Source organism: Leucoraja erinacea, chromosome 9, assembly GCF_028641065.1.
Source record: "Leucoraja erinacea ecotype New England chromosome 9, Leri_hhj_1, whole genome shotgun sequence".
NCBI lineage: Eukaryota > Metazoa > Chordata > Chondrichthyes > Rajiformes > Rajidae > Leucoraja > Leucoraja erinaceus.
The window spans coordinates 27,333,351-27,345,821 of record NC_073385.1 but is presented as its reverse complement, the minus strand read 5'-3'; the positions used below and the strand labels follow the sequence as shown (position 1 = coordinate 27,345,821).

The 12,471-nt window shown below is 38.7% G+C and overlaps 1 protein-coding gene across 3 annotated transcripts in view; it reads left to right on the top strand.

The window, feature by feature from the left end:
• The window catches only part of trim9 (tripartite motif containing 9), an 81,201-nt gene that overhangs the window by 55,221 nt on the left and 13,509 nt on the right, over positions 1-12,471 (top strand). For all 3 annotated transcript variants that reach the window (XM_055640393.1, XM_055640394.1, XM_055640395.1), the window contains exons 5-7: positions 45-198; positions 8,251-8,408; positions 11,998-12,136. In XM_055640393.1, the coding sequence (XP_055496368.1) occupies positions 45-198; positions 8,251-8,408; positions 11,998-12,136 (451 nt within the window). The remainder of the gene's footprint in view (positions 1-44; positions 199-8,250; positions 8,409-11,997; positions 12,137-12,471) is intronic.

Below are 12,471 nucleotides of genomic sequence, written 5' to 3'. Positions count from 1 at the left end.
GAAATCCAGGATTGTTTGTGCAATTGAACGTGCATCACTTTCAGATTTCAGATGCTTTGATAAGGCGTGTGCTCTTTATCGATGAACAATGGGGAAAAGGCATCCTTCAACCACGCCTGAACACTGACTTTGATTTAACCCTGGACAACACACCACTCTTGCAATCCATCTTACAGCTGGACTTTGTGCAGATGAAAGGTAACAAACCGTGTACAGAAATATATCTTGAATATTGAGTATAAAAAGAGTTAAGAATATATTTGTGTACGAAGAAACTGCAGATGCTGGTTTATACCGAAACTAGACACAGAATGCTCGAGTAATTCAGCGGGTCAGGCAGCATCTCTGGAGGAAAGGAATAGGTGACGTTTCTGGTCAGAAACCTCCAGAATATATGCATTAGCCATCGCCTATCTTGTGTGTTTCTGAATTTTCACATTTTCGAGATATATTCTGCCATTTAAGTGTTATAGCAACAGTTGTCAGTAATACTTTAAAATAACAACATGATAAAAATAATCTGTCTATTGTTTAGATATCAACGAAGCAGAGGGGAAAGTTTAAGCTGAAAAAGGAAGATTTAATAGGAAGCTGAGGGTCAACTTTTTCAGTCAGGGGGTGATGGGTATATGGAACGAGGTGCCAGAGGAAGTAGTTGAGGCAGGTGCAATAACAACATTTAAAACACATTTGGACAGGTACGTGGTTAGGAAGGATTTAGAGGGATATGGGCAAACTGCTGGCAAATGGGAGTAGCTTAGATGGGGCATGTTGGATATGTTAGGCTGTTGGACCTGTTTCCGTGCTATATAAAAACTCGGACTTAAAAGCAATTACTTGAAATTTCTTACTTAGGACAGCACCGCACAAGAATAGGCCCTTTTGCCCACAGTGTCTGGGACGTACATGATGCAAAAACCAACTCTTATTTGCCTGCATATAATCCGCATCCCTCCATGCCCTGCATTACGATTTGCCTATCCAAAGTCTCTTAAATATCACTATCGTTTCTTGGCAGAGGAGCAGGATAATATTACTGTTTGAATGGGAAAACTCAAACTATATGTCAAAAATTATCATGAATGAAATATGGTTAACACTAACATAACATCAATTGTTTTTAAACATTTTTTTTAAACAGAATTTGGCAATACGTTTTTATGATGTTATAATACGTTTCAGGATGGGGGTTTCTACTGTACAAGAGTGCACTAATTATTAGAAATAGTATGTAAAATAATCAAATGCATAACAATGAATAATTTTGATATAGCATGTAGTTTTAGAAATTTTATTTTCAAACCCTTTTTATGGCTTTTTGGTGCTGAAATAGGTTTTATAGCAATCCAAATTATTATATAATCAGATAGTAAAAGTTCCCATTTAAAAATTTTTTTTAATGTCAATTTCTATAAATTATCCCTTTGTTTTTGCCATCACGGAAACCATTTTGAAAATTCCCACCATTTAAAAAAAATCTACATCTTTACGCAATCTTAAGGAAAAACATTTGCAATACTCTGAAGAAGGGTACCGACCCTAAACGTCACCTTTCCATTTTGCTCCAGAGATGTTGACTGACCTACAGATTTACTTTTTGTGTTCTTTTTTTCCAATACTGTGTGTTGGAATTATCAAAGACAACTCGGAATAAATGTTATTCTCAAGCTTAGTATTTCGCAAGCAATGAAAATTCATAGGTTTTTGCAAGTACTATCAAAAGTTGATGCAAAAGTTGATTTTTAATATGCTCCTTTTAATTGAGGACACAGCAACACGTTAGATACAGAGTGCATTAGACAAGATAAAAGACAATGGTGTTTAATTGTCACCCATGTCAGTTTAATTGTCATACTGTATGTACTGACAATGGAACAATACGATTCTTACTTGCAGCAGCATATAAACACAATACACAAACAATATATAATAAATAAAAATTGAATTAATAACCCAAATACTAGTGGGGTTTAAAGAAACCCACCATGAATTAGCATGTACACATGAGTATTAGTTCCGTTGAAAGTTAACCATATAACCATATAACAATTACAGCACGGAAACAGGCCATCTCGGCCCTACAAGTCCATGCCGAACAAATCTTGTTCCCCTTAGTCCCACCTGCCTGCACTCGTACCATAACCCTCCATTCCCTTCTCATCCATATGCCTATACAATTTATTTTTAAATGATACCAATGAACCTGCCTCCACCACTTCCACTGGAAGCTCATTCCACACCGCCACCACTCTCTGCGTAAAGAAGTTCCCCCTCATATTACCCCTAAACTTCTGTCCCTTAATTCTGAAGTCATGTCCTCTTGTTTGAATCTTCCCTATACATAAAGGGAAAAGCTTGTCCACATCAACTCTGTCTATCCCTCTCATCATTTTAAAGACCTCTATCAGGTCCCCCCTTAACCTTCTGCGCTCCAGAGAATAAAGACCTAACTTATTCAACCTATCTCTGTAACTTAGTTGTTGAAACCCAGGCAACATTCTAGTAAATCTCCAACATTTTGTTGAACGTTGAACTCCAACATTGTGCATCTGCCGCAAACTCTGTAAATTTGGTAGATTTACTCGAAACAGTCACCAAGATCACCATTTTGTTTATCTGATTCTTCCTTACTTTGTTTCATTGTTCTATTTTATTGTTTCATTGTCAGTACATACAGTGTGACAATTAAACACCCTTGTCTTTTATCTTGTCTAATGCATTCTTTACCTAACTTGTTGCTGTGTCCTCAATTAAAAGGAGCTAACCAGATCAAAAATCAGCTTTTGCATCAACTTTTGATTGTACTTGCAAAATGTACTTTGATAGTACTTGCAAATACTGAAAATTTCCACTGGAGCTGCCATCAGGTGCATGAGATGAACATTCAGAGAACAATAGATTCACAGAAAGCTGCTTTAGTCGATATAAAGTAGCTTTGGCCTTGGATAGAGAAATCAGACTTGTAAGATTAAGCTGGGGTGGGTGATAGGCTGTGATTTGGGGGAAAGAGTGAAGGTTTCAGTTAAGGGCCTGTCCCACTTATGCGACTTTTCAGCAAACTGTCTGTGACCTTCAAGCTCGGGGGCACTCGCCTGAAAAACCGCGAGCGATCAACCGTCAGCGCGGAACACACACAAACACATCGCAATGGCGGGGGCCAGGGAAAGCGGGGGAGCGCTGTCTGAAATTCACACGGTGCAAAGCCAAGGTGATAACCGTGATGAACAGAAAGGTTCAAGAGGGATAGCACAGTGTACGGTAAGTCCTTTAAAAGAAAGGGGGGCGGGGGTGGGAGAAGGGGGGAAAAGACGGGAGAAAACAGACAACTTTTAATAAGCCGGAGATACACAGCTGTGACGTTTAGTGGGCATTTAACATTACCGGTCGGTTTTCCTTGGTTCTGTGCCTATTTTTTTCCCCCTAATGAGCCAATTAAAATGTCCAGTCAGCAAAGGAGATTACCTACAACGACATGGCGACCCCACTACCACTGCACTATGAGTTCAAAAGCATCAATTTTCTCCATGCCGACCAATTTTTGCTGGCAGAAAAATTTTCAACATGTTGAAAATGTTTCCGCGACCAAACTGAGGCAACGAGTAGTAATCACTATGCGGGAACTCCTGTCGGCCATGAAGGAGACTTACCAGTGACTATCTACGACCATGTGTCAACCATGCTGCGAACTTGTGAGCGCAGACTCTCCTAAACTCGCCAATAAGGTCGCCATAGTGGGACAGGCCCTTTAGATGCCTTCTGCATGGCAACAATGTGCATGACTATTTCAATAATCATGATGATTTTAGTCGCCTGTCCTACAGGAGGAATTTAACATGTATAGATAGGTGTGAACTGAACAGCTATTTTTAGGTTTGTAGTTTTGCATGCCCAGTTAGAAGATTGTACAATTTTTTGTATACTTTAAGTTAACATTGTAAAGAGTAATAAAGAAAATGTGGCCAGTATGTGCTTGCTAATATATATTACACCAAAATTGAAATCCAATCAGAGTCTATTGATAAGCACTGCACTTTTTGCTGATAATTATTTTAGGATTTTAGTCTGTGTTATGTAGCAATGTTTGAGATTTAAACAATCAAGTCTGCAATTTATCCCATCAGATAAAGCATAAAAAGAAGTTTAATTTGGCACCTAATTCACTTTCATATCTTCAGTATTAAAAAGGTTATGGCCATTTTCATACTCGGAAATTAGCATCTTGTTCCCTATTGATTTTCCATTGACTTAACACAAAAGCTGCGATCGAAGACAGTCCAAAGCCCATAACTTTATTAAAAATTAAGAGAACTGAAAGAATTTTTCAGTTATTATAGATTGAAGCATTCTGAAACGAATATTAAACAATCTTACTTGGATGACCTGAAATTAAAGCATATAATTAGTTAGTTACCCAATTGTAGCTAATTCCAAAATTCAATTACTAGATCTAAACATTTATCCATTGCTTAAGGAAAGATTAACATTTTTAAATAGCCTAAGTGTCCAAAGAACATTCACACAAGAATTCACAATAAAATATGATTTTTAAATCTCATCGACATTAATTTATAGGCCAAATGGAAGGGATTTAGTGTTCAATTGCTGTAAATTAATGGCCATTTAAATCGGCCATTAAATGGGATTCTGTGGAACACGCTGGTTTAGAACGCTGCCATTGCGGTGAATTTGTACCCCATGTCAGCATGAAAGATACTGCCGGTTCAGATAGGCCCCCAAGTCAGCTACTTGCAATTTAAAATTTTGTATAAAGGGATCTTAAGAAGCGTTTTTTAATGTAAAAATAAACAGCCTACCTTGCGTTGTCCTCGACATGAGATCCGTCCCGTTGTCGGGGTTCGCGGCTTTAGAGGATGATTTTTAATCTACTCTAACAATTAAATAACCCAATTTAGTTGAAAAATACCTGCAGCGAACGAATTTCGCAGCGATTTTTCGTCAGCATCTAAGTAGGCTGAACAACATAGATTTCAACAGCCCAGAATAAATCGCGTTTTAAACCCGTCCCCCTCTCAAAGGCGCCAAAGTCGCGCACACGGGCAGCGGCAGAACTGCAGCGCCGCTGAAGGTAAGTTTTGCGACATACGTGTTATGGACTTTAAACCTAAAAATTGAACGTTCTGCATTCAGGAGAATATTTGATCCAGATTCACAATCCCTTTATCATTTATGTGGAAAAGATTACTTTTTGATATCTCTGTTGAAGGAAATTGATCTAATTTAATAAATAAAACCCTTTCCCTGCATTTTCACCAAAGACAAATGGCTTTTCTAACATATTAAATATATAATTTACAACTCTGGGTGCAACCCATTCAACTCTTAAAACTGATGTATCCCAATTCACAGAATTGAGGTTCCTTGATGATTGTTGAACTATTTTTATCCAACAGTTCTTTCAGAAAATTTCCACTAAAATGTAAAGTGTCACAAATTAGTTTAATTGTTCTGAGGGCATTCATCTTCAATACACTTGTTCTCTCATGAAAATTTTTAAAATAATATCTAGAAAATAGCATTTATATTTAAAGACTCTGAATCAATGTATTAATCCAGGGGTTGGCAACCTACGCCCCCCCGGGCCAAATGCAGTCCGTAACCCAAAATCATCCGGCCCGCAGGCGGATTTTTTCCCCGTAATCATTCGGCCCTCCGAGCACCCGCCCCGAGTGCAGCCGTGCGCCCGCCCCGAGCGCAGCCGAGCTCTGGCTGTACCGCATCCTGCGCAAAGCCGCCGGCATGGCCGCGCACCTTCTGTGAACATGTTTAACAAAGAACTGCAGATGCTGGAAAAATCGAAGGTAGGCAAAAATGCTGGAGAAACTCAGCGGGTGAGACATACAAGGATTGCATGAGGTTGCCTCACCCGCTGAGTAAGTTTCCTCAGCATTTTTGTCTATCTTCTGTGAACACGTGATTTGACACCTGCCAAACCGGGGCGGGATGGGAGCGGGACCCATGTGTACACGTGATAGATGTGGCCCGCCATCTGATCACAGACATGCGTCCCAGCCTCTATGCAGAACAAGGTTGCCGACCCCTGTATTAGTCGATGATATGTGCATGGTGGAATAAATACTGCATTGGAAATTTTGACAGGTAACCATTTAGCCAAATTGTATGAAAAATATGTTCTGGATGTCAGCATCATCTTGTACGAGACCAAATAAATAATTAAATTCAGACCATTGTTTTAAAATAAACTGTTCAACTTTGGAATTCATGGTTCCTTTGTGGACTTTCTTTTTAATGCCCGTTATGTTGGTAACCATTTTCTCTTCATTTTATAGAGTGTAAGGCCCCTAATCTATTAGTGCCAGACTGCAGGTGTCTTGCTGAGAAGTAACAAAATAATTTTGAATGTTGTGCCATCTTTTGCAGTTTTCACTTTTGATGTTCAATGTCTAGAAGTTTCCAATAATGCTAAATAAAAACCTTTCTTTTCCAACTAAAATGCTTATTTTTTCCTTCGTTGTAATGTCTCAAAAACAAATGATGATAATTTCCATTTAAATAAATTAATTGCAACAGTTTGATTTATACGTTGCAACTTACAGAGGTTTTAAAGATAAAATGATATGGATTTTATAGCATTGGTAACCTCTTAACCATTTATAATTGTTTCAACATAATACAGTGCCCTCCATGATGTTTGGGACAAAGACCCATCATTTATTTATTTGCCTCTGTACCCCACAATTTGAGATTTGTAATAAAAAATTGAAAAAAAATCACATGTGCTTAAAGTGCACACTGTCAGATTTTATTAAAGGCCATTTTTATATATTTTGGTTTCACCATGTAGAAATTATAGCAGTTTTTATACATAGTCCCCAATTTCAGGGGACTGAAATTGTGGCCCAAACCGTAATGTTTGGGACACAGCAATGTCATGTAAATGAAAGTAGTCATGTTTAGTATTTTATTGCATATCCTTTGTATGCAATAACTGCTTGAATTCTGTGATTCATGGACATCACCAGTTGCTGGGTGTCTTCTCTGGTGATGCTCTACCAGGCTTGTATTGCAGCCCTCTTTAGTTTATGCTTGTTTTGGGGACTAGTCCCCTTCAGTTTTCCCTTCAGCATATAAAAGGCATGCTATATTGGGTTCAGATCGTATGATTGACTTGGACACTCAATAATTGACCATTTATTAGCTTTGAAAAACTCCTTTGTTGCTTTAGCAGTATGTTTAGGATCATGGTCTTGCTGGAGAATGGAGCGCCGGCCAATGAGTTTTGAAGCACTTGTTTGAACTTGAGCAGATAGGATGTGTCTATACACTTCAGATTTCATTATGCTACTACAATCAGCAGTTGTATCATCAATGAAGATAAGTGAACCAGTACCTTCAGCAGCCATACATGCCCAGGCCATAACACCCCCACCACTGTGTTTCACAGATGAGGTGGTATGCTTTGGATCTTGAGCAGTTCCTTCTCGCCTCCATACTTTGCTCTTGCCATCACTCTGATATAAATTAATCTTTGCCTCATCTGTCCAAAAGACCTTTTCCAGAACTGTGGTTGATTTTTAAGTACTTCGTGGCAAACTGTAACCTGGCCATCCTATTTTTTGCGGCTAACCAGCTTGCAGTGTAGCCTTGTATTTCTGTTTATGAATCTTCTGCAGTGGTGAGAAACCAAAATGTATAAAAATGGCCTTTCTAGAAAATCTGACAATGTTTCTGATCTGTTGGACACTTTAAGAGACATGTCATCAGCTGTTTTTTTCCTTGGTCTTTTTATTACAAAATAAGCACAGCTGTAATTTCTGCATGGTGAAACCAAAATGTATAAAAATGGCCTTTAATAAAATCTGACAATGTGCACTTTAACCACATGTGATTTTTTTTTGATTTTTTATTACAAATCTCAAATGTGGAGTACAGAGGCAAATAAATAAATGATGGGTCTTTGTCCCAAATATTATGGAGGGCACTGTACAATGAAAACTTAAGGCTTAACCAGAGAGCCATAGACCAGTCATAATTAGGTCATTATGACTTCCAAAACATTCCACAAAACAAATTTAGGATGGCATAGATATTACTGAGCCTGCAAAATGTATTGAAACAATCACAATAAAACCGATTTGCAGTTAGTTTTTGAAATTCTAAGTGGGCTTAAATGAAGGCCAAATAGCCCTCTGGCTAAATCCAGATACTTCATGAGATGACATGTTGGGAATAATTTTCTGTAGTCTCCTAGATTACACAATTTCTGCTTAGTTCCCTCTCCAGTGCCATCAGCCCCAATCCTGCAATTGGAGGAATGTGGTACGCGCAACAACAGTGCTACATTGTCCTGGAAACAACCATCACTTTCATTAGTTCAAGTGGAGGGCTACATTCTGGAGCTGGATGATGGAATTGGTGGCCAATTTAGAGTGAGTATTGTGAAAAATAAATATGGTAGGAAATAGTTATGAAAAAGGAAGTGTGTGATATGATTAGTTGGAAACAGAAGTGCCTAACAAATCAGCTCTCAGTACATGACAGAAGCATTATGTTTGAGCGGAAACCAATGCTCAAGTAGTTTTTGCAATGAATGATGGCTGCACAGGGTAGTTCTGTTATAATACAAATTGAATATAATGCACATGATAAATTAGGGAACATTATTTGTATTACGTGGGCTGAATGGTTATAAGGTGATTTTGATTGAACTGGAGAACCACTCAAAAGTTACTTTTGGAAATTGACATATAGGAAAAAAAGCCGTCGTGGATTTAAACACTATATGGGACAAAAAAAAGTTTCCATGCAGACAGTTGTCATTTTAACCATGGGTGGACATTGAAATTGATAAGGCCACCACATCTGACGTACAATGATACTCTATTAAACAATGTAATATATGACCTTTAGTTTGCAGTAACAAATATAAACATATTGCTATCGGAAACAACGTCATTTTTAACCCCTTTTCCTCCACTGACACGGCTTTACTATGTTTTTTTAGAACACCATTTTTTTTTTTTAGGAATACAACTATCATGTTATAGCAGAACTACCTATGTTACTTATTTCATTGTATTCTCTTCATCATCATTAAGATTTATATGAAGTTTAAGATTTGTTGAGCTAAAATTTACTAAATTATTCGGACAAAATTTAGTTAGTCACCACCGATTTTCTGGCAACCTTCGTTCCAGAGCCTTTCTGGATTAAACATTTTGTTGGACGAACAGAGGTCACGGCCTCCGAGAGAATTCCAAAGGTACCAGAACGGTCCTCCTAGGCCGCTGAAGGAATGGAATACTGGCCCGCTAAGTTGGCCTTGGAAGTCAACTATGGGAACCGATCTGCTGACTGGGCAGGCTGGAGTTCCAGAGCCCGGGCCGGAGGGGGATAATTCGACCCGCCAATTGGCCGCGGAAGTTGGCTATGGGAACAGAACTGCAAGCTCTGGTCAGGCCAGAGTTCTATAGTTCCAGCCACATGCAGCAAATTCGACCCTCTGATTGGCTGAGCCAAAATATGGTGACACCTGCATGTGTAAATATATAAAAAGAATGTCACTGTGCAGTGATAAATAAAGAAATATTAAACCATTGGACGGCTGCTTTGAGAACGGATCTGCTGGCTCCAGAGTCCAGAGCCACGGCCACTGGGGGGAAATTTGACCCGCCGATTGGCGTGGATGTCCCAATGAGGTTAAGATCGGCTGCCTTATGCAGTCTAGGTGCCTCATTTTGGTGGGAAGGACTTCTGGGGAGTGGGGGCGATTTCAAGTGTAATCTCGTGATTTTGACCAGATTAAAGTAGACACCAAACCATCAATTGCCGGAAATTCAATGGTGGACCTGTACTTTCTAATGAAACTAGCAAATAACCAATTGGTGTAAATTTGATTTGTGTAAACAAGTAACATGCATGTTGCACAACATGGCTTAGCTAGAATTTCTTTTTTTACTGCCGATGCTAACTAATTTCTGCAATTACTCCAAAAAACACGAAAGATATCCTATGAACATGAAGGCTGATTTAGTAGTACCATTTAAGTATACTAATGGGAAAAAAAGCATATTTTCAAATGGGGGGGGGAAGGGGGAGCAAGAGTGGAGCTGGGGGATATCCTCGGTTCATGAACTCTGCTCTTGTTCTCCTTCCCCCAAGTTGCAACAGGGACAGAGTCCCCATTGTCATCACGTAATCCGCTGACATTTTCGCCACCTCCACTAGCCACATCTTCCCATCCCCACCCCTTTCCGCAGAGACCGTTTTCTCTGCAACTCCCTGGTTAACTCATCCCTTCCCACCTAATGGTTAACTCATCCCTTCCTACCTAATTTATCCCCTCCCCAGGTGCCTTCCCCTGCAACCACAGGAGATGCAACGCTTGTCCCTATACCTCCTTCATCTACTCCATCCAAGGATCCCGACAGTCCTTTTAAGTGAGACAGGTTCACTTGCACCTCCTCCAACCTCATCTACTATATCCACTTTCCAAGTGTGATATATATCGCCGAGACCAAGCGCAAGCTTGGCGATTGTTTAGCTGAACACCTCCGCTCAGTCCGCCGAGGACTACGTGATCTGTGGGTTGCTAAACACTTTAACTCCCCCTCCCATTCCCATACTGACCTTTCTGTCCTGGGCCTCCACAGCCAGGGTGAGGCCCAACACATATTTCGGTTGGGCAGCTTACAACCCAGCAGTATGAATATATTGATTTCTCTAACTTCGTGACCCTTGCTTTTCCTGTCTCTCCGTCCCCTCCCCCATTTTAGTTCTCCGACTAGTTTCATTGTCCTGACAAAATTTTACTGATTGTATGCCTCATTATCATCTTCCCCATGGCCAACAATGAACCATTCTACATCTCCTTACTATCATCTGCTTTCATTTGTAGTTTTCATACCTTACCCTTCCATATCTCTAGACCCTCGCTCCCTGACTCTCATTATGAAGAGGGGTCTTGACCCAAAACGTCACCCATTCCTTCTCTGCTGCCTGTCCCACTGAGCCCACTCCAGCAAATAAATATAAGTACTGAAAATGAATTTAAATTACCTTTTTCTTTTAAATTCCTAGGCAAAAGAAATATGCTGAAAATCCATTTTATTCTATCAGCATTCTACGAAATCATGTAAATTAAACATAATTCAAAATCACGTGGTTACATTTTCTTTTTACCAAGTGCTGATTTGTTCTGAAATTTTGTCACAAAGTTGGTCTCTCGGCACACAATAGTTGGCTGTTGGTGCACATGTACCATCGTGAAATTATCTTCAGGTTGAAGAAACTGCACATTCAGAGCCTTCAGCATTTTATCAATCAACAGAAATCAATATAAGAAAGGAATTAGAGTTCTGTAGGTAGAATATAGAGTTTTGCTTTGCAAGGCAAAAAAAAGCATAACTATCTGAATGTAGAATCTATATTAGATAACAATTACATGATAGTAGCATTTATATTCTTTTACCCTCCCCATTCCTATGTAATTTCTGTTCCTACATTGGTTTAAAACATAAGGACATAAGAACATAAAACTAATGTTCCGTGTTCCTTTCTATAAAGTGTATCTTGATTTCTATCTTGAACTCATTGGATGTGATTTTAACTGGGGTTTTATACATATAAAACAAAACCTAATGACTTGTACAATGATGTTTGTGCTTAACTCATAATGACAAAGAAAATTGTATATTATGCTTGCAAACAAATGTTTTTTCTTACAGTATATTGGAAATATAAAATTTTAATTAAAGCATGTCTGTTTCAGAATTTGAAAAATAATCTTATTAGTCTGCTGGTAATAATGGGGATATTAGAATATAGCAAATATAGCTAAGTCATGAGGAAAAAAGTCAATTGCAAGTGTTGAAGCTATTGATGGAAAATTCAGTCAGGACATCAAAGTGCAGTTGTAAAGTATTTTTCAGTTGGACCACTTACTAAATATCACTGGCAAAAAATTGATGTGCAACCAAAGCTAATCTTTTTAACTTTGTTTCTGCTTTTCTCATACAGGAGGTCTATGTTGGAAAAGAAACAATGTGCACTGTTGATGGTCTACATTTCAACAGTACATACAGCTCCCGAGTGAAAGCTTTCAACAAGGCAGGAGTTGGTCCATACAGCAAGACACTTGTACTGCAGACTTCAGAGGGTGAGGATTCAACAGAGATGCTTTAAACACATTTTAAACATTTACCAGTTATTGGATTTCTATCAATAAATATAAATAGCTGATTTTTTAAAGAAAGGTCACATATTCAGGCAGCACTACAAGGAGCAAATTAGTGCTAAGTATGGGTGTGATAATAATGTCATATGCAGCATCCCGCATTCATTGATTGTTAACTGTAGAAGCTAATGCCTTGGCCTTAAGAAAAGTTGGCCTTTTGGTCATTTATAAAAAGCTTTTGTTTAGATTATATATATATATATATATACAAACAAATGTTAAATACCTTTCAAGCTAAACCAAGTGTATGGCAAACC